This window comes from Meles meles, chromosome 4 (genome assembly GCF_922984935.1).
Source record: "Meles meles chromosome 4, mMelMel3.1 paternal haplotype, whole genome shotgun sequence".
Taxonomy (NCBI): domain Eukaryota; kingdom Metazoa; phylum Chordata; class Mammalia; order Carnivora; family Mustelidae; genus Meles; species Meles meles.
Genome location: NC_060069.1, coordinates 20,604,718 through 20,627,384, shown reverse-complemented (window position 1 = coordinate 20,627,384; position 22,667 = coordinate 20,604,718). Strand labels below are relative to the sequence as shown.

Here is a 22,667-nt window from a genome sequence, read left to right as displayed (position 1 = left end):
TGCAGGAGGGGTGGAGAGGAGAAGTCTGGGAAAGGCAGGCAGCCAGTAAAGACCATCCCTGTGGGCTCCTGGACTCTTCTTGCTGGGAACTCCTGGGAAATGGCTGAGAGAAGGTATCATCCCCAGGGGTAAGGAAGCTGGGGCATTCACCCACCGCTTCTTTTTGTTCTTGGGTGGGGGCTCCCCCAGGAGTGTCAGTGCCCTGCACGTGGCTAAAAGGGCTGTCCCTGGACTCAGAACTTCACGTTCAAGTTCCACCTATTGGCTATGAGACATGGGGCACAGTATTTGGCCTTTCTACACCCCAGTTTATTCATCTGTATTATGGAAGCAACAATACTTGCTTTGTATGTTCTGTAAGGAGTCAAAGAATGAATATTTAGAGTGTTTAGCATGGTCCCTGGTACATAGTAAATGCTCAATAAATACTAACTGTAACTATAATGGTGATAAGAATAACACAGACTCCTGACTGCAAACTGTCTCTTGCTCTCCAGTATTTACAGATTAAAATACAAATTCCTCAATCAATGTTCAAGACTCTACAAGGCCTTTTCTTTCTTCCTTCCTTTCCTTCCTTCTTTCAAGATTTATTTATTTTAGAGAGAATGAGCACAAGGGGAGAGGAGAGGGAGAGAGAGAGAATCTCAAGCAGACGTCCCCCCTCTCCCCTGAGGACTTGATCTCATGACCCTGAGATCATGACTTGAGCTGAAATCAAGGGTCAGACACTTAACTGACCGAGCCACCCAAAAGCTGTTTCTCACTTCCCACTCCCTCCCAACACTCTCACCACTCCCCCTCACCACCTTCTGTCCTTTCCCCTGGGCCCATCCTCGGTTGAGATACTGATTTCCTAAGTCAGGATGTACGTGCCTTGATACTCAGCCCAAACACTGCCTGGAACAATGGGAAATCATAAATATCTCTAAGAAGAATAAATGAGATGCTCCTTGGCACTGGTTATTAATCCTCTTCCTTCTCTGTAGTGTCTGATGCAGCTGGCACAGGGCCAGGCCCCCCGAGTATCAGTTCCCAGCCAGGGAATGGACGTGTGGTGGCTGGTGAGCCTACCCCATCCCTGTCACACAGACATTTCCAGGTCCCATCAACAGAAGCTTCTCATGAATTACTTAATTTTTCTAACCATTTTATATCATCCCCATTCTACAGATGGGAGAAAGGAGGCTGGGTGAAGTCAATAACTTGACACTGTCACCCAGCTGATCGGTGGCTGAGCAGGAGGCGAACCACATTCATTGGCTTCTAGTACCCCCACCCTTGAGAAAAGGCATCACCCTCCACCACCTCTTAGCTCATGGACCTGCTTTACTCCTGGGTTAAAATGAAAGCTCCTTTATGCGGTCCAGCCTCACCCTGCTCTGTGTTCTGGGCCAGCGGTCACCAACCTCAGCAGGGCCTGTCCACTGAAATCAAGCCCTCACCCCAGCCTGGCAGGGGAGGTCAACGGCTTCCCACATGGGTAGCTGAAGCACGCGATGTCTCTCGTTCTCCTTGACACCAAGGGCCTGGCTAGGCCCTAGAAGGTCATCCTGGGTCTGGCTATGAAAGGCACCTGCCACGCAGAATGCGGAAGGCAGCCCAGCCGCAGCAGCATCACCCGGAAACTTGATAGAAATGCCCCCCACACCGCCAACCCGACTGAGTCAGAGCCTGTAGGCAAGGTGCTCCTCCCGCCCCCCAACAGCTTCCCAGCCCTGGTGCTCACTGTCCTCCTTTCGGCATCAACACTTCAAGTCTCGGAATCTTCAGGAGCTATCATCCTATTCTTTTTCTAGCACGCCAGGCACCAAACCAGCAAATGTGATAATTTGGATTATTTTAAAAGTACGTTTACCAGCATCTTAGGCAAGCAACATAAGCTACTTAAGGAGGCCAGAATAGCATTCTAGTTATATTCATTCATTCATGCATTCATTTATTCATTCATGCAACAAATACTCATCAAGTGCCTACCTTGTACCACGCACCACGAACTGACATCCATGAACAGAATACATGCAAAAATCAGTTTAAAAAATTGAAGTACCTCATGTGTCTCCAGCGACATACCGCAGACCAGTCAACGTACACCACCAAACCCTGATCCCCCATCCTCTCCCTCCTGGCTTCTCTTTATTTCTACCTGTGGTGAAAGTCATTTCTAATGGAGCTCTGCGGAGCACAGCAGGACCTCCCGCCTCTCGAGGGAGGAGTCACGTCTGTGCTTTGCCTGGCTCTGGCTCAGGGGTTCCACCTCCTCTCTCAAGAGGGCTCCCATTATGTTGGCTGGATCTTACAGCTGGATGGGTGTTTTGAGACCACTGCCCCGCGTCCCCTCCAGGTGCGCACTGGGCTCTGTACAGGTGTCTGTTGTGACTCCTGTAACACCGAAGGCTCCCTGGGTCTCCCTCACCAGACTGCATGTCCCTGCAGCAGCAACCTGAGCTTACCTACCCGCGTCGCCAGCACCTCGCACACAGCACGGCACATGAGTGCTCAGTTTGGCTCCTGAGTGATTGCACGCATGCCCGACCGGAGTGGAGGAAAGAGCCATCCTACTCAGTGACTGCCCGAAGGCTGCCATGTGGAGGGAGGAGGCCACTGCAGAGCCCCACTCAGCCCACACACATGTCCCGGGCCAAATCTGGGTGGACATCCCCTCCGGGTCTAGGCCTAGGGGAGAGGGAAGAAGGGGGTGGGCATGGACACATGGCCCCGCAGCCATCCTCCCACAGCCTGGGCGGAAGCGTCTCTTACCGTGGTGTATTTACCCAGCTGGCAGAGCGAGGGGAAGGTTTCCTGGTGGGCTTTGCGGATCTTCTCTGTGAGATCGTCCAGCTCAGCTGTCATTTCATAGCTTTCTGCACATTCCTGCTTCGAAGGCTCCTTCTTCTTCTTGTTCCTGTCATTCCTGACAGCTGGAAAGGAGAGAAGACAAATCATGGATTACTAAGGGCTGGGCCTGCACTGCCCGAGCTGGAAGTTTCCATTTCCTGATGCTGCCTGGACTCACTTGACACTTACAGAACAGTGGCAAAAGGAGCCATAAACACATCTCCCAAGAAGAGAGGCTTGGTGGCCAGAAGGGCCAGGCAGAGAGGAAGGTGTGCCTTTCTGTGCGTGCACCTGCCAATCCACTCTTAAAGAGAGGTCAGGCTCACCCAGAAGGCTGAGGTCTCTGCTTGCTTGGCCTTTCTATGTGGACTGGTTCTCAAAGGGACGATTTTCCAAGCACAGTCCCCCTGGTTCCAGAGGGGATGGCTCACGAGGCATTACAAGGGAACCACTTTGGCCTGGGAGACACGTTGCTGAACAAAAGCTTGGTCGTGTCATAATTAGTGATTTCTGGCTCACTCTTCTGGATTTTGCCGTTGTTTGGTATTCCAAATAAACTGACACTTTTGAAGAGATTCATCTGAAAGGTGAAGGGATGATGATTTTTGTCCCTTCATGCTTTTCTGCTTCCTGGACTTTTGGTATTAACCATGTAGTCTTTTATTATTGTTTATACATACTGTATCAAATTATACATTATGTATAATGTATAAATGAAATATTAATTATTGTTATAAAAAGTTATTTTAAAATAATAATCTTTGCAGCATGAGCCCTTGGCCTGGAAAGCGACCTGTCCATTCACTATTTGCTTGGTCATCTGTAGCGCCCTCCTTGGCATCTCGGCCGGCCCACTGGCCCTTCAGCCGGTGTGTCTTTGCCTCAGCTGCACATGGTGCCAGGCAGAGTCAGGCCCCAGGGCCCGGCGCGGTGGAAGCCCAGGCTTTCCCTCACAGCACAGAGTTCTCAGATGACTTTCAGCTGAGTGTAATGCAAAGCTCTGGCCCCCGGTGGATCTCCTGGGGAAGGAAACTGAAACCCAGAGCAGCTAACAGGTAAAACTAGACCACGCAAGACCCTCCAGGGAGTCCACATTCCCTGGGGACCCAGGGGTTGCCAGGCTGGCCGTGTATGCCACCACGGCGACCTGGGAATCTGTGTTGCAAAATGACCCAGGTCATAATCCGATCTGCCCTAAGAGGATTTGGCCTGCGTTGCCTCCCTGAGAGCACCCAGGGTGATCTGAGAACTCACAGCTCCCTGGGTCTCCACTGTGAGGATCCCGAGGCCCTTCCCCGGGGCAGCAGCTGAGGGCAGAGTCAAAGGCAGGCATGGGGAGGGCAGTGAGGTGCAAGGAAACAGCTGGGAATGCATGGTACTGAGCCATGCCAGTGTCTGTACAAGTCACTGACGCCTGACTAGGAGGGAGGGCAGTCCGTGAGAATATTCCTATTTCTTGAGTGTCTCAAGCATGTACTGGGAACTGTGTCCACAGTACCTCACTTAATCCCCTTATCAGGTAGGCAATTTTAAACTCATTTTACAGACGAACAAAGTGAGCATCAGATAGACCAAAGGATGTTTGTACACACAGCCACGTGCTCTCTTCGCTTGGACTCACTAATTCCTAAGGGAGCGGACATGTTTGAGAAGAAAACAATACCCCTCCAGATGATTTTCTTCCCCCAGGACTCTGAAGCAACACTGTTTGTTGGCTCAGAACATCTCCAGATCTAAGGTGAGTGGGTAAAGGCAGACAGACTGGCCAAGTGCTCAGACCATTCCTAGCAGGTACAGGATGCAGGGCGAGGGTAGCGTATGGTGGAAAGCAGTTAGAAAGTAAAGAACACAGTCATCAAAGGTGGGGTCATGAGAGAGGAAGAGGGGAGCACATGGCCACAGAGACACCCCGGTGGCTCTTCTCAAGGACAGAGTCTGGGTCGTGAGGGGAGGCTGCAGCAGAAGCCTTGTATGAGAGCACCATGGGCTCTCAGCACAAGTTAGCCACCCCCTCCTTTCCTGGCTCCTATCCATGACCCTCTTTGCTAGTTAATACAAACACTGTATGTAAGCAGTGAGGGTCCTTCTAGAAAAGATCCCTGAGCAAAACAGTCTGGCGGTCCCTTCAAAAGCTGAGCAGGGAGTTACCCTATGACCCAGCAATCCCATTCCTGGGTCTGCCCAAGAGAACAGAAAAGAAATGTTCATGCAGAACGTGTACACCATTGTTCCCAATGGCTCTCTTCAGAATAGCTCCTAAGTGGAAACAGCCCACACGCCCATCAACTGGTGAATGGAAACCAAGACGTGGCGTATCCCCACAATGGCACAGTCTTGGCCATACGGGGAGTGAAGTACTACACCCGTAACAACATGGGTGAACCCAGACAACATCACGCTCGGAGAAAGAAGCCAGTCACCAAAGGCCACATGCTGTATGATTCTATTTGTGCGAAGTTCAGAGAAAGCAGAGCCATAGACAGAAGGCCGACTGGTGGTCGCCAGGGGCTGGGATGCATGGAAGATGGGAAGTGACTGCTAACGGGCATGGGGCTGCTTTGAAGGGGGATCAAAATATTCTGGAATGAGACAGTGGTCATGGCTGTACAACTTTGTGAACATACTACAAACCACTGAACTGGCTACTTTAAAAGGCTGAATGTTACACTATACGAATTGTACCTTAACATGAGAATAACAAAAACCCAGACCCCTGAGGGAGGCCACAAGCCACTGAACACTAGGAACTGCTCTGACCAGATTCAGAAGCCAAGATGGCACCTCTGACCACCTAACACAGAGGTAAGAGTAATGCTACTATTGATCCTGGCCAGGCCCCGCCATCCCCATGAATTCTAGTTCCCTAAATTCCACAGGGAACTGCATGAGGGAGGCATTAAAATTCCATGTCCACACTCTCAAAGCCTGAGGCCCAAGATCCCCGTTTGAAAGTGGTCAAGCCCAGATTTCAGTGGGACATACAGAAAAGCAGAGGGAGGAACCGCACGCATGCACACAAATTACCCAGAATCCCATCCCCAGGCAGGTCTGGAGGACCTGTGTCTGTACTTTTCAGCGTTCTGCTTCTCCGCCCCCCATCCACCTGCAGCTGCCTGGAAAACTCATGGGAGAAAACAGGGCCCCAGAAGTTACCTGTGAGGTGGGAACAACATGGGGCGAGCTGCCCCCACTGAGTGTCGATGCCAAGCTAGAAAGGGACAGGGGAGGCCAGGCGGGAAGGGGGCCTTGGTGATCCATAGCAGGCCACTGAGTGGGGCCCCTGTTTGGCAGACAGCACCCACCATTTGCTAAAATAACAGCTGTAAAGCCAGAGCTCCATTTCAGTGCTTCAAGGCCCAAACTCTGAGTGCTCTTAGCAGCTGCCCAGGTGCCAGGGGACTGCTGTGTAACCTCAGTCTCCCTTCCAGACAGCATTGTCCATGCAAGGCAGAGCATCTCTCCCGCTATGTCCACAATCAGAGGACTCCCGGTTCCATCAGGAACTCCTTGGCCACAGGAGACGCCACAACCCCTCTGGAGGTAACGCCCCAATCACATAAAGGGTCAGAAGCAGACGGACGAGTCTTCTAAACGCATAGCTTCAACAACTGCTTTGCTCAGTGGCTGTAAACGGCTGTGGATGGCAGACGCGGGACCTGGGCCAGGCACGGAACACCATGAGGGCCTGGGGACAGTGGCTCGGTCCAGCTGCGGGGGACTCATGGTGAGCAGCATCTGGCGCAGGGCAGGAGCTCGCCTCCTTGAGGAAATAGCCGTGGGATGGGGGTGACGTGGGGGCTGCAAGGGGGCCTGGGCTCCACGGCCATCCCGGGGGATTTGGCTCCTTTTGGAGCCCCTGGGAGGGCAGCAGCACCCTCCCAGAGATGTGCGTGCAAGCACTCCGATGTGGGGGAAGCAGTGCGTCTATTGTAAAGGCTTCCGCAGGCTGGTCATACAGGAAGGAGACTCCCAGGCCCTCCCATGTGGAAAGGGTGGACCGGGACACAGAGGGTTTGTGGGCTCTACCCTGAGGCCCACGGCTGCAAGTGGCAGTGATGTTTCCAAGGAAGCCGCCTGGTAGAGGCCCTAAATGAGCAGATGGGACTCATGTGTTCCTTCGTTGTCTGTCCATTCACTCTTTTGGATATTTTCTGAGCATCTAGTATGTACCATCTGCTGCAGGGACGAGCCACACAGATGGTCGCTGCTGCCATGGACTTACTTGTGGGGAGGGGACAGGCAGTGATCACACAGCAGCAATAGGAGCAGTAATAATACCAGCATCGCTATTGTGCTGTGTGCTGTCACTCATACCGGAGTGGTGTTCGAATACTGGAAATGCTCATCACGGCTACCAGAGCTGCCACAGGGTCCTTCCAGGACCTTCTATTCTTACTAGGCTATTTGACAAGCTGAGAAGGAACTTGCTTTTTATACCTGTTTTGCAGATGAGAAAATCAAGGCACAGAAGGCTAAATCGCCTGCACCCCGTAAATGATGGAGTGGGGATCTGAACTCAGGAGACCGGGCATTGGGGCCCTCACTTGGAACCCCCGTGCTTGGTCATATCACGCACACCTGCGATCCCGCCACACAGTGAGTGCGGAGGGGGATGCCCTGTGTGCGTGTCGGGGCGGGCGGTGGGATGCTGATCCAGGATGGGAAGGTAGGTGGGGCCTGGGGTGTCTGGGCTGCACACCTGATGCTCAGCCCCAGGGGCAGCTGGCGGCTTCCTCCTCCAGTCGGACTGAGGTGATGTCGGCGGGCATGCACGCCAACACACCTGTGACGGATCTCGGGGTGGACAAGCGACTTTCAGGCCCAGCGCGTCCCTGGGAAAGCATGGGGACTGGGATGGGGTGGAGGCATACTGTCACCTCTGCATCAGAGCCTCTATCACAAGGAGGGTGCCAAGTATCTGGAAGGCAAAGTCATATTTTCTCTCTTTCCCCAAGGCCTAATACAGCGTCTTCCCACAGTGGGGGCTCAAAATCTCCTTTGTGAAGGACAAGGTGAACCTGAGACTAAGTGCAGAGTCTGGCCAGCCGTCAGGGCCTGTGTGCGCAACACAGCGCTCACCTGAGCCTCTTTCTTCTAGAAAGCAAAGGTCTCATCACCCCCTCCAGGCCTGTATGGGATTCAGGAACCACTCTCCAGCCCCGGAAGCATGAGCCAGCAGGCTGATAAAGCAGTTGGGGCAGCCAAAGGGTCACGAGTGTGATTTACACACCTGGGAGAGCCGGGCCTGATGTCTGCAAAGCACATCTTGGACGCAAGGTGCTCCATAAAATATCAAGTATTCTCCTTGTGAGGGCCCAGTGCTACAAATCAGATTTGGTGGCATAAAAGTAACATATTTATGATCCACTATCATATTGCAAATGAAATGAATGTAATAAAAGTGTCACTTATACAAATACCTCTGATGTACGGATCTCGACCTATGAATATGAAAACAGACACCCAAGCACTTTTATTTGAATGTCTAATCATAGAAACAAATGAAGTCATGTTCATTTTAATGTGTGCATTTGTGCATGTGTCTGGAATATTGATTTCCACGCACACAATAAAACTGTAACGCAGGAAACATGCAGAAGACGTAGATTTCACTTGGATTCAGGAAGAGACGAAAACAGCGTTTCGCTAAAAATTCCTTGACGTCAAAAAAAAAAAAAAAAGAAAGAAAGAGAGAGAAGGGAGAAAGGGAAATACGATCGACGGTGTTTTTTCCCATAAAGTTCTCTACATTCAGTTTAGCAAAGGAAGCATAATGGTCTATTTACTCTTGCTCGAATATTAAAGCCTGAAATCCATTCATCTGGACTCTTCACCTTGCTAACTACAGGAATAATGGGTCACAGTTGGTGATTTGTGCTATCTGGTTGCTTCTCCTGGGGGAGAGCCTGTAACTAACACATTAATACCTTAAAAGAAAACCACACACACACACACACAAAACAGTTTAATCTTAGTTTGAAAAATAATTTTCTGAACTCAAGTTGAAAATGAACTGCGAACGAATGGAATTGAAGGCAGGCCGATCTATGATGAACAGAGACATACTCTTCCCACGATTTCAGGATTTGGGGGTTGGCAGGTCCCACTGTAGGGCTGGGCTGAATGAATACTCCGTCAAGATCCAAATCTCCTTTAAAGTAGAGGTTCTGCCTTGCACCTAATACAGCGCTCGCCACGGAAGCGCTGGTAGACGTCTGAACACGCACAGAGAAAGGCGGTTAGTGAACGAGGCTGCCGCCAAGGTTCTGGCCAGGGACCTGCCTTTCTGAGGCCGCTGAGGGTGGGGCACTGTGCATGTCCGTTAGGTGAATACAGTCCTATGATTGGAGAGTGACCCCTGCCCCGCCCTTCGCCACAAGTCCAAGTGTAAGGGATGGCCTAGCTTTCATAGGGTTAGTAATAGAGCACGGAGCATACTTAGAATTTTTACAGAATATTAAATATTCAAGTCATGGGGGAAATAGTCTGGACGTAGCATTCTGAGAGTTTAATAAGGATCTACCAGCCTAGCTCAGCTTCTTAGAGTTATTCAAAGCACTTACAGAAAATCCCTGAAATATCAGAATGTACCAATGCCAAATACTTCTTTCTAGTTAAAGTGGTATATTATACGAATAGAACTTTCAAAACAATTTTAAACACGTTTTCCTCTCACTGGTTGCTTTTAGATATGGAGATTTGGGCTCCTTTCAAAGGGAGAGTCTTTCTTTTGTCTTTAATTTCCAAGTACTTTCCTCCTCCTCTGTCTGGCCTGCCATGGCCAGCCCTGCTGTGGCCATATTCCTTTCCAGGCAGACCCCATGTGGTGGCCATCCTTGCAAGATGAGAGATTTGGAGTTTAGAGACTTTGTTACAAGTGACAGGTCCCTTCCTTCGGACAAGGGTCTTGTATGGACTATAGGAAACAGCCTAAACTCAACTCCAGAGATGAGGGACAATAAAACACTCCTGCGTGATGTTAAGAAAACAAGAGCTTTGATGATGAGCAGCTCCTTCATAATCAGTGGACCCTCTCTGCACGTTCGCTCTGGCAGCGATGGGCTACTTACTATCAGTGACGGCTCTCCCTAAATCCTGTCCATGGGAGGTGGATGTGTCCTTGGCTTTGTGCTTGTGGCAGAGCTATCCCACATGATGGGGGCTGAGATGAAGGGCTTAATGTAGAGAAAGGAGAGTTCAGCATCAATTCCCATAAGCCATACCGTGGGCAGCAAGTTTTTTGTTACATATCAAACTGAAGTTTACTGTGCGGAAGTTCGTTAAAGTTCAATGTGCCCTCGTATATCTGAAAGACTGTGTGGTCACTTTTTTTGTTTTTAACTTCAGTCTCAGATTCAGGCATCTGTCATCTTAAAGTCAGGATCCACGCATCTAGGGTAAATGACTGAGCAGTGATCCTGGCACATGGACTGCCTTTCAAAGCAGCATCTGACTGGGGTATGGGGATGACAAGAAGAAATTTCCCAGCAGCAGATTGTTCCAGATAAACCTGTATCCTGCTCTGTGTCATATATTTTCTCCATGGCGAGTTACAGGATTTCAAATATTAAACAACAATCTCTATCACAATAAATTCTAATGGTTAAAATTTTCTTCCCTACTGTTCTCTACACCCAATTAATTTTCAGAAAGTGAATTTCAGTTCTCCTTGCCATTCTTATATTTTCTCTCTTAGAACACTTTTTTAAAAATAGAAATGAGGTACTTGACTTAGCCTGCAAAAAACTCTGAGGAGGAGGCTCAGCGATTCCTCTTGGGGAGTATGACCCTTTGATAAACCCGGCCCAACCAGAAAATTAGGTGGCTCCGGAGTGCCAGGAAATGGGGGCCATGTTTGCATGTGGCTTGACTGCCACCATGCCACCATGACTAATCCTCTGTGTCTTCCTCTTCTGCCCTGTTTGCACTGGCTTCGCAGCCCCTCCCATCAAGAGGGTGGAGACCACTCCACGGCCCATGCATCTGAGATGGTTTCTGACTCACTCTAACCAACAGAATGCAGTGGTAGTAAGGTTATAGCATTTCTAAGCCAAGACATCAAAAGATCTTGCATACTTCTGCCTGTTCCTCTTATAACCTCATCACTACAGGAGAACAGGTCCAGGCTAACCTGCTGGAAGATGAGAGATCATGTGGAGGAGAGCCGATTAGTCCAGCTAAGACCATCCAAGATCAATCTAAGAGCCAACCTTCCCAGGACCAGGAGAGCATTCAGGGAAGATGAGCAGAATTGCTTATCCAATCTGAAGCTAACCGCAGGCTCATGAGAGAGCCCAGTGAACCCAGAAGTACCACCCAGTTAACCGAGAGTTTTGTAAGCAATAATAAATGCTTACTGTTTCAAGCCACTGAGCTTTGGGGTGGTTTGTTATACAGCAACAGCTAACTGATACGGTCTGTGGAAAGAGTGTTTCTGCAACAGTAGCACATGCCCCCATGCTCTTTTGCCCCATGGTATGTCTGAATCAACGGTTGCTTTTATTCAGTGGTTAAGGCAAGATAAAGGATAATTTGTCATTCCTCCAACTCAAGGTTCAAGATCCTACCCTGTTACAACACACAGAAGTTAGGAAATTGTTCTCCATGGACTTAAATTACATGAAAGGTACAATGGACAAGTGGGAGGGACTGGGCCAATATTCCAGAGGCCTGCATTTAGTGCATCATTTACTACCTGTGCAAACTCAGGATAATCTCTAAATGTCCTTAGGCCTCAGCTTCCTCATCTGAAAAATGGGGACATTCATTTTTTTCCCATCACACATAGGACTCTGACATATATTTGGATATGTAAGTAGATGCAATACAGTGTAACAAGTATTCAAACAATGGAAGCCCCACGCCAATTTCTTTTCTGCGTTTATTGAGTTCTGTAGCTACTGAAGATAGTCAAATAAAGCACGTTTTATTCCTCAAATGAAATGCACATGATATATAGACTATGAGGGTTTAATATATGTGGAATACTTTGGGATGTAAGATGTGAAATTTTGATGCAGCAGCTGAGAAAGAAAAGAGAAAGAAATAGGGGAAATAAATAAGGAAGAAAATAAGGAAGGAAAATCAAGTAAAGGAGGAAAGAATTTTTATCCAAGGCAAGACCAATGCTCCAGCCCCGAGCCTGCATAACTGGAGATGAGGGAAAGGATGGAGGATAGGTACACTGAACAGTTTTTAAACTTCCAGTGGGTTCACCTCAACAGCAGGACTTCCCATGTGAACCTGACTTAGCAAAGGATGTGACCATGTTCACCTTCTTGGGATCCAACTGTTCGAGATACTGCTTGACACACTTGACGAGTCTCTGCCTCCATCCGTGTGTCAGTGAGGTGTCCAAGAGAGACAGATAAATGTCTGCGTGTTGGCCTGACGTGTGCCAAATACCCTATTTAGGACATTACTGTAGAGAAGTGCCTGCATGCTGTCAAGTCAATTTTAGAAACCCAAATCCCCAGAGAAATGTTCTACATGTGAATGTGCGGTTGTGTATGTTACATAGCTAGTTTAAATGAAAAACTCTCACTTTAAGACATTTAAATGATTTACTCCAGCCTATATATCCCTAGGTGATTCTCACTGGTATCCTTGAAGCCCTAAGGGTCCTAAGGGCTTTCAGAAACACCAAATAAGTATATTGTTCAGTAGAGCTTTTATTCTAAATGCAATCTATTAATTTTAATTTTTAAGGAAACTGGTAATCCATGGATGAGATATAAGCTAGCCTACTATTGGATATAGTTACTCAATTAACCATGACCACTTTTCCTAATAATTTGAATTAATTTAAATTTACTGTTAATGTTTTTGGAGGCTATCTTAGTTCTAAGTTATTTCAAAAGGCATTTTTACAATGGGTGGTAGGGTTACCACTGAGGTCTCTCTTAACTGCAGGCTTTTTCCCATCCATCCATCTCTGTCTGTCCATCCATCTATCTATCCTTTTATGCAATCCATCCTTTCATCCCTTCATCTCTCCATCTGTCCATCCACTCAGCTATTCATCTGTCTGTCCACCCATTTATCCCTCGTTCCCACTGTTTTCCTCCATTGAACTATCCATTTATCCATTTGTTTCTCCTTTTATCTATTTTTCCACCCATCCACCCATCCATTCATCTGTTAATTTAGTTCTTCACCTGTTCAAATAGTTACTGAGTATTTTCAAGAGTTCACATTCTAGTAAAAGAGAGTCACCCAAAGAACTATCGTGCAGTCAGCTAGATGCCAGAATATTCATTCGTTGATTGAAGCGATAGGAGCACAACATCTAAGGCATATGGCGTGAGATGCACTTAGACCCTCAGATGAGGGAGCTGGTAGTTCAGTCTGTGGGAGTCAAGAAAAATGTCACAGGAAAGAGGAATCTTGAGCTGAATTGCCCTGTAGGAGTATCCTAGGTCTTATTCATTCTGGCATCCTCAGGGCAGTGTCTTTTCCAAGGACACTCAACAAATATTCCTCAAATGAATAAAGCTTGAAGGGGAAGGAGAGCTCGGGATGATGAGAACAGTACGTGAAACATGTAAGGGTTAGAAACAACACAGTTCTATGAGGGAAGATGGTTTTCAGATGGCTTTGAAAGGATGGATCTCAGTAGGGAGGCAAAAAGAGGTAGGAGGAACATTCCAGATGGGAAGGTGGGGAGGACATGAGGAAATGTTTCCAGAAACGTCTACATCAGGTCTGTAGGTGAGCAGGGTGGGTGGCTGGTCTGCCTAGAGGGAAAAGTGGAGACTGGGGATTGGTGGGAAGAAAATATTAGATTGATATAAAGAGAAGCGGGGAGAAAAGGGGTATGTAGGGACACACTCTAGTGAAGAAGTCTGCTGGGCTTGATGTTGGGCTCAATGAGGGGGATGAAGAAGGCGACTTGGACATACCAACAGTATTCTAACCTGGTACTGGGATATTGATGGTATCCCAAATAAAAGTAAAGTTTGGTGGGGAATAAAGAATCCAGTTTTGGGCAGGATGATGACGAGGCTGGCTTGGGGGTACATAAGACAGAAAGCCAAGTGGCAAGCCCAGAGGTTCTTTGAGAGACGGAACTACGGAGTAGGCAGGAGAATGGGAAATCAGATTACTCAGGAGTTGAAATCTGAGGGACGACTGTCCCAAGTCAGATGGGGTGGCCAATGCGAGAGAGAGGAAGGAAAACAGGGGGTTGAGGAACCGATTCTTGGGAGTTGCCGGCTGTTGGTGGGAAAGGTGAGAGGACACAATGATGGAAGCAGATGAAGAGTGGCAGGAAAACTGGGATGGTAACAAATCTTAGGAACTGATGGAGAAAACGATCTGAGGCAGCAGCCATGTGGCCAAGCTTCCACTGTAGCTGACAGTCAGAAAGAATGAAGAGGAAGCAAAGTTCACTGGTTTTGGCAGTGGAGAAAGTGGTGACTTTCAAGAGAACATTTCTAGCAGAGCCATGAGGATGATGGAAGCCAGACTGGGGGCAGGGAGGGTTAAGAGGAGGCCAGGGAAAGCCCTTCAAAACTCAGCACAGGAAATACACTTGAGTCCAGGCCCTTGAAAACTTGTTTTTCTACAATCAAACCTGTAAGAGAGGTCAGGAAAACCACCCATGTTTACAAACTAGAAAAGCTGTATGAATTTGTAGAGGCTCCCTGGAAGGTTGGCATGGAGCTGGAAGGGACAGACTCCCATCTGTCCGTGCACAGAATGAAAGCAAGAGGAGTCTTTGGCTGAGCAGAGGCTGGAAGGCGGGAGGCTCTCCAGGCAGAGGGCAGAGTAGTTTCGAAGGCCTGGACAGAACAGGGCAGCTCTGAAGCTCTGCAAACGGGGCCAGGGCTTAAGGTCAGACTTGGGCTGACCGCAGCTCACATTATCCTGTGACTCTCGCCAAGGATACGTGGGTGTCAGGTGCATCTGGGTCGTTAGTGGCCGTGATATTATTAGAGCTGCCATTTCAAATGGTTGCTCTGTTCATGGTGAAGAAATGACTGGCGGTAGAGAGAGCCCTGAGGGGGCCACTAGAAGCTCCAAGTGCAAGAAGAGGGATGTCCGAACTGGGGCAGGACTACAGGGAAGGGTCAGGGTAAGAGGTATGGGGGTGCCAGGCAGTGGGAAGAGGGAAGGGGTGACCTGCTGGTTTCTGGCTTGGAGAATGATGAAGGGACAAAGAAGGAGGAACATGCCTTCTGCCTTAAATGTCACACGACAGGGCCAGAACGCAAACCTGGGTCTAACTCCTAACCATATACTCTCATAAAATAATTCTGGAATCAGTTTGCTTTTTAAAAAGATTAGTGTTAAACAAGAATGTAACAAGGACTATAATTAAGGAATTTTCCTACTTGGCCTGGGCTGCCACTGACGTGATCGAGAGGTCAGTCTCAGGCCACATGTGTGACTAAGAGAAAAACGTTAGAAATGAAACAGCAGACGCAGGCCACAGCCCCCAAGTCAATCTCAGTATGTGAAGTGCCGGCCAGATTGGAGCCAACTTAGCCTTCCCTCGAGTGAACTTATCAGTTTCTCAGTATAAATAGATCATCCTAAATTGTCCTCATCTGTGAGGGATTGCTAAAATCCTATTTAGTTCACAAAAATCCTTTTTCTGGCCTACACCACTTTAATTCTCAGGTATTTATTTCTCCAGAGAGTCATTTGGAAAAGAAATAAAGCCATCTTTCCCACCCTCTGCGTTGCTCCCAGCCGTGTACTTGGAAGCTCAACACGGGCCGAGAGTCTCTATTCCTGGGAATGCTTCGGCAGAGGGGTCAAAAAAATACGAGACGTCCAAGAAAGGACACACGACGTTCCTGCCAGACCTGTACAATTCACTTCCCTCTGCCCTTCCTTTAGCACCCACACCCACACCCAGTACATGCTTTTCTCTCCTTTTAATCAAAAAGACATCTGCCGGTGCCTTCGAAGGCACACACAGCCTTCGAGGCTCGGTGGGGAGAGGAAAGGAGTGCCTAGAACAGAACGTGGTGGAAGATTCCCACCTCCCACCCGTGGCCTGCTATTTCTTACGGATCCATCCAGTGGGGTGTGGCCACAGGATAAGACAGTGTTTGGGATCGAGTGGGAAGACAGCTCCCATCCCAGACACCATGGGAAGGCATACAAAGAAGTCCTGGGCTACAGGCTGTCAATTCTAAAGGCGGTCCTTAATTCAGAAATATTTACCAGGTGCCCAGCTGCGTTTCAGGCACCGTTCCAGGTGCCGGGGATGTATCGCTGAACAAGGCCATGTTTTCGGCTTCTTGGAATTTATTTTCTTCTTTCGGAAGCCCGCCCATAAACAAATGCATAGACCATATAAGGCCAGATAACGACAAGTGTCACGAAGAGAAACCACATAGAGGGCAGGGAAGGGGCAGGGGCTGTTGTGGAAGGAAGGGTGGACAGGGGAGGCCTCTCTGATGAGGCGGGAGGTAAAGGAGCAGTGAGGTGGGGGTCTGGGGCAGAAAGGACCACATGCACTGGGCCAAAGAGCTGGTCACAGAAAGTCAACTACAAGCTAGAATAGCTATTGATCTTCCTGTTCATTCGTTCAGCAATTTAACTCCAATCTTTACAGGACACCGACACAGCCCTGCAGCTGGCGCAAGGTTGGAGACAAGATGGTGAGGGAGGCCAGGGGATCCCTCATTGAGTCCCAGTCCAGACGAGGGCAGGGGGGCAAACGTTTTCCATAAAACGCCAGCTAGCAAATAGGCGGCAGGCTGTGCGGGCCTCAGAGCTTCTGTTGCCAACTACCGTGCCACTGCAGGACGACAGGAGGCAGGACCCTACGTCAAGAGCATGGCTGGGTGCCAACAGAACTTTCTATTTGCAAAACAAGCTGGAGGCCAGATTTGGGTGTAGGACGTTGACTGTAGTTTGCAGGGCCGTACTTTAGAAGATGTCCTTGGTTGTTAAGAAGTTGTTTGGGCAGTAAATCCAAATTAGGGAAGAAAGTACATTGAACAAAACAAGAAAACACTTTAGAACCTACCTTCTTCTCTCGTGTTTGTTTTCTTGGTTGATTTCAGTTTTCAGGCACCAGAACAGAAGTGTCCATCTTTTTTTTCTGCCTAGCAACAAACCCCTGCCCTCATAGACATTTTCTTCTGGGAAATCCCCCTTCCCTTCCCCTGATAACACCTGTGGTATTTCCAGATCTCTGGTCCAGAAGGGAGGGAGGCTCTCCTCACCTAACCACGTGTGGGATAATGGGTCATTACACTCCAGAGCAGTAAGGGCAACAGAGACATGGAACACTGGCTTCCACCCAATGGGGAGTAGGGACAGGAGGGTGGCCAGAGAAATTCTTCCCATGACAAGGAAGATTAGAGCTGAGTGGCAGCTAATTAAGTGAAGAACATTCTAGACTGAGGGGAAAGCAGGAGCAAGATCTTGGGAACAGAAAGAGACCCAGGGAGCTGAGGTTGGGTTGGTAAAAGTGTTCTGGAGATGGGAGGGAACTTTCACTTGTACCAAGCTCCATAAAAAGCATGGTCTCCCAACCACATGTGATATCCAAAGACATTCTCCTCCCCAAATCCTAATTTCTTCTCAACACATAAGTACTCCTAGCTTCTCTGAAGTCCTTGCACTGCTGCTCTTCTGGAAAGTGGCTTAGTCAAAAAAGGCACCTCACGAAGAGATAAAATGAGTTCACACAGAGGTGGGGGAAGATGTGAAGATTCTGGGAATTCTCTAAAGAAAAGTTATCTGCTGTCCTGCCTGTCATTCCTCCTTGGATGCTGAAGGGTGCACTTGGGCACTGGAAGCAAAGGTCACCCTCCACCAGGAAGGCCCCCATCCAAGGAAGAGTCAGTAAGAGCTCAGAGAGCCAGAGAGGTCTACAGATTGCAACCAAAAGAGTTCTGTTTTATTACCCGAGTCTGTCCTGAAAAAAATGCGCAAAAGATGGCAGAAAAACATCATCTCCTTAGGAATAAAATTTTAAAATATTTAAGCGCTGTTGCTTTTCACGTGTTTCATAAAATTCATCAAGTGAATTATACTTTACACATCTTCTTTTGCAAGGTGTCTGTTTTTAGATTTTAAAGCTTCAAAACACTGAATCGTAACTTAAAAAGTCTATAACTTCCTGTCTTGGCAAATGACATATGTGTGTGTGTATATATATATACACACACACATATATACATATATATATATTTAAGCACATCTATTATGGAAAATTTCAAACATACTGAAAGTAAAGAAAATAATATCCGTAATAAGCTCCCATCCATTCAAAGCCCAGTGTCAATTATTAATTTATGGCCCATCATCTTTCCTCTTCACTCCCATCCCTTCTTCCAGATTACTTTGAAGCAAACCCTTGCCATTAAATCCTTTCATCTGTATATATTTCAAACTCCTTTCATAATTTTTTTTTTTTTTTGAGAGGGAGAGTGGTGGGGAGGAAGGGCAGAGGGACAGAGAGAATCCTAAGCAGGCTCCAGGCCCAGTGTGGAGCCCAACGTGGGGCTCGATCTCACGACCCTGAGATCATGACCTGAGCCGAAATCAAGAGTCAACACTTACCCAACTGAGCCTCCCCGGTGCCCCATTTTCTAACTTCTCATCATATGCTTGCTTTCCTCTGGGGGAGAGGGTGAGATATTATCTCCTTCCAGTAGATTTTAGTAGGCAGAGAAGTCAAAGGTGAGAACTGCTCATCCAAAAACACAGGAGGGGAAACCATAATGAAAGTTCGGCCTAACTGACCTTGATGTACGTCAAGCAGAGGGAGCTGTGCTGGAAACTCCCAGAACATAAGCAGAGAGAACAAATTGTCCTACCCAGCCACTGACATGAGGATGTTCCCCTCTTCTTTACCAAGTCCCTTCCACTTAAAAACCTAGTCACTTTCAACAAGAGCTGGCCACCCCTGCCCCCAACCCCATCCCTCCCTTCTTAGCCACTTTCGTTATCTGGAGAAACATATGGCATAACTTTGCACGCATTTAAGGTTGGCCAGACCTTAAGCTGGAAAGGAATGCTGGACTCTAAAATAATATTTTTCTCATTAATGCCACTGAACCCCTGCCCAGCCTGTTCCCCCACTTACCCCATGATCTTTTGACTGCATTCAGGAAATTGCACAATGAATGGCTGCTCAGCTCCAGGAACGGCCATTTTTAATCGTGTCAATTGTTTTTGCTACTAGGTAACTTGACTGCTGAGGGGCTTGTGGTCACCTATGATCATCAGCTTCACCTTCTTGCCCCAGAGCTCTCAGCGACATCCACATTTATTTAGAATAAACGGGGAAGGTTATGAGGCTTTCTTAGAATGTGCCCAGACTTCACAAATAGCAAGAATGAATCACGGTTATTAAAAAGTTCCTTGAGAGGACTAACTTCAAAAAGAGGAATGTTGGTGGACGTGGACTGGGTTGTCTTTTCTGAGAACTGATGGGACTCCTAGGTTGATAAAAGAGAGATTGAGGGCTTGATCAGGAAAGCCAAGAAACACTGCACTGAGACACCTTTATGCTGGGAGCCCCACAAGGCCTATCTGGCAGCCCCCTGAAAGGATTCCCACCTCTGGAATCCCTGCCTTCTCACACTCTTCCTGGGTCACCAGCCCATGCCCAAGCCCTTCCCTACCAAGCAGATGCAGAAGGCTGAGATCCCCAGCCCTGGCCTTTCTTCGAAGCATCAGATGTGTGTATGTGACTTCTCACTAGATATCTCCTGGCCCCTCACTTTGTCTCCTAAACAGACTCTTTAACTATCCTCCCTAACTCTTCTTCCGCTGGCGCTGCCATCCCTGTGACCTCGACCACAGGCCAGCCAGCGGCCCAAGTCCCAGTGAGAGAGGCAGACCCATCCTTCTCTCCTTCTCTACCTGCCTACTGAGGTCCACTGAGTCTACCCGCTATTGCTCAAGTCCATTCTCTCCCTTAATGATGCTTCGCAGACATCGGCTCATCCGTAAGTGGTAGGAAAATACAACGCAGATCAGAAGGAAAAGTACAAATATTACTGTTAGAGCTAAAACTGTTACTCTCTCTTGCTGGGCCCCAATAACAACCTGTGAACTCAGACGACCTTCAGTCCTTACCACAAGGATATCACTTAAAGCCTCCCTTTCCCTTTCCAAATACCCTGCTCAGGCTTTGTCCCGAAGGCCTTTAAAAATGATTTTTCTCATTAATTTTATACGCTCTCTCCTTCTCAACCCCTTAGGAGAGGCAGACACGCAGACACACACACACACACACACACACACACACACACAGCCTTTCCTTGAGGCTCTGGGAAATTTCCTGGTGGAAAGTCAGCATCGACAACAGCCATTTTCAACAGCGTAGGGATAGTTTTAGTGCCAGTGTAGACAGCGTAACTGCAAGGGTGTCTTTACTCTCTCAACTTCTGTTTATTTAAGCAGCAAGTACTTCCAGATGAGAGAGTACTTCCTCCTTATGCTTGAAATGTTTCCAAGTATCAGGAAATGCCACCAAACCTGTATTCTGAATGAAAACCCACTAAATTAAATTGACAGTTGGGGGGGACCTTAGTGACTCTCCAGTTATGGCATATCCCAAGTGACCACAGCCGTGAGTGCCCAGGTATGGTGGTCACAAGAACTGGGTTTTAATCTCAGCTCTGTAGCTCAGTAGTTGTGTAAATTTGGGCCTCTCTCCATGTTAGTTGCCATGACCATTTAAAAATGGCAATAATCAGGGGCGCCTGGGTGGCTCAGTGGGTTAAAGCCTCTGCCTTCGGCTCAGGTCATGATCCCAGAGTCCTGGGATCGAGCCCCGCATCGATCCTGAGCATCGATGCTGAGCAGAGAGCCTGCTTCCCTTCCTCTCTCTCTCTGCCTACTTATGATCTCTGTCAAATAAATAAAATCTTTAAAAAAAATGGCAATAATCAAATAGAAGTGCTGAAAAGATCTAGTACCCAAGAATTGTTAGCAAACTTTCCTTTTTTTGCTTTTCATTTCTCAAACTGGTGAGAGCAATTATCTTTTCTGAACACTGGGTTTTCTCTACCCTCTGAATTTCCAGCATGTTCACACCAGACAGCAGATACCCGGATGACGTCCTGTCATTCTCTTCGTCCTGGCATGGATAATGTTCTAGATAAGTTAACTCTTATAAGGGCCTCAGAACACAAAACAGCAATGTCCCAAGATGTGCTCTGACCAGTCACAAATCCAGATGCTTTTGGTGGTCTGTCTTGATCTGACTAACCACAGATCTTCAGAGGGAAGACACATTCCTACCCTGAGTTAGAGCACAGCAAGGTTTGGCCATCTGCGCCTCACCTCTGATTTCAACCCTGACCTGGATGAATTCTACCACTGACCTGGATGAACCTTAATCAGGACTCGATACTCATCTCTTTTAAATGGTATCTTGTTTGTATTGGCCCCTCAGATGCCTCTGTTGAGATCTTCTAGAACTTTTGGACCTTCTGAGGTTCTCAAGCTACCAGGTTCATACTCAGGCGGATTTTAGGACTGAGCCTTCTGCCTGAAGTCCTTTCCTTTAGTCTCTAAACATCTTGAGGCCCGACAGCTCATTGGCCTCCTCTGTTCCTCTCACTGCCCCTGGATGCCCTCGCCAAAGAGCATAGCCTAAAAGGGGAAAATCCTGAAGTGTTACTGCTTGTTAGCTTATCAGGTTTTCATACCACTTCCTACACACCGGATCATCAAACTGAGCCACAAGCCGTCACTGAGAAATCCACAGTTCCTAACCCAGATTTTGACATGACTGGAACGGAGAAGTCACAGATAAAAAAAAAGCACAACTTACTTCCCAAAGTGAGTCAGACCTCTTCAAAGGAAAACAACACAACAACAAAGTAAACACCATCAGGTAAGTATTAGACTCTAAATATAGAATCAAACCTCCTCAAAATTAGATATCCCGTGGCTTACCAGGGAACATCTGTAATGTCAGCTGCTGCTACAATGGATATTGGAAAAATATTTAGAACTAAAATATGGTATTTCTCCAGGGGATGTATATCAAAAATGGGGGGAAAGCAGCAATTGTCAGAGAAATTCAATAAATAACTTGGCAACCTGTCACTTTTCTCCAGGTGCACCAGTAACATATATTAAAAAGATTCAAACCTTGTGGTTCCCTCCCAGAAATTGGGGGGGGGGGTTGTTGGTTTTTTGTTTTGTTTTTGTTGTTGTTGGGTTTTTTGTTGTTGTGGTGGTGGTGGGTTGTTTTTTTTTGGTCAAGCCTGGCAAAGTTCCATTCAGAGCACCAGCAGGGGAGAAAAAAACTCCTTTATGATGCAGTCAAAGACTCAGAATGTACATCACACTGAAAGGACTGGGCTTATCCACTGGCAGTGCCTTAAAACCCAGGGAATCTGAATGCTGGTCCTCCTGTATTATTCATTACATAATTGCTGTGTTTTATTAGAAATATGATCTATTATAACCTTGAATACAGTACATTAAATGACATTGAAAATTAGATTATTCTGATTATTAGAGAAGTGAGAAATGTGCTAAACATTTGTAAGACTGATAATCAATCAGGGTATCCATTTGAGTGTAATAAAAATCAATCTGGAGCCAGTGTGTTTAAATCTAATTTTTTAAGCATGACATTTTCCTCAGAGTTTCTTTCTAAAATGTCATCATCTTCTGCAACGGTGACTGATTCTGTCTCTAGGGAGAAGCACTCACTCCAATTACTTCAAACACTGCACACAAACCATAGTCCACTTCAAAAAAGAAAGAAAAAGCCAAATGAATCAAAGCAATAACAATATATTTGATGGGGGGAGCAGATTTACGTCACTCAAGCTAGAAAACCAACCCCATCTTCCTCTCCCCCAGCTCAAACAGTTAAAATACGCTAC

General features: G+C 47.5%; 1 protein-coding gene across 2 annotated transcripts in view; it reads right to left on the bottom strand.

Annotated features, from left to right (window-relative positions):
- RARB (retinoic acid receptor beta) overlaps positions 1-22,667 on the bottom strand; it is a 164,099-nt gene that overhangs the window by 24,691 nt on the left and 116,741 nt on the right. For both annotated transcript variants that reach the window (XM_046001560.1, XM_046001561.1), the window contains exon 4: positions 2,761-2,921. In XM_046001560.1, coding sequence (XP_045857516.1) covers positions 2,761-2,921 — 161 coding nt within the window. The remainder of the gene's footprint in view (positions 1-2,760; positions 2,922-22,667) is intronic.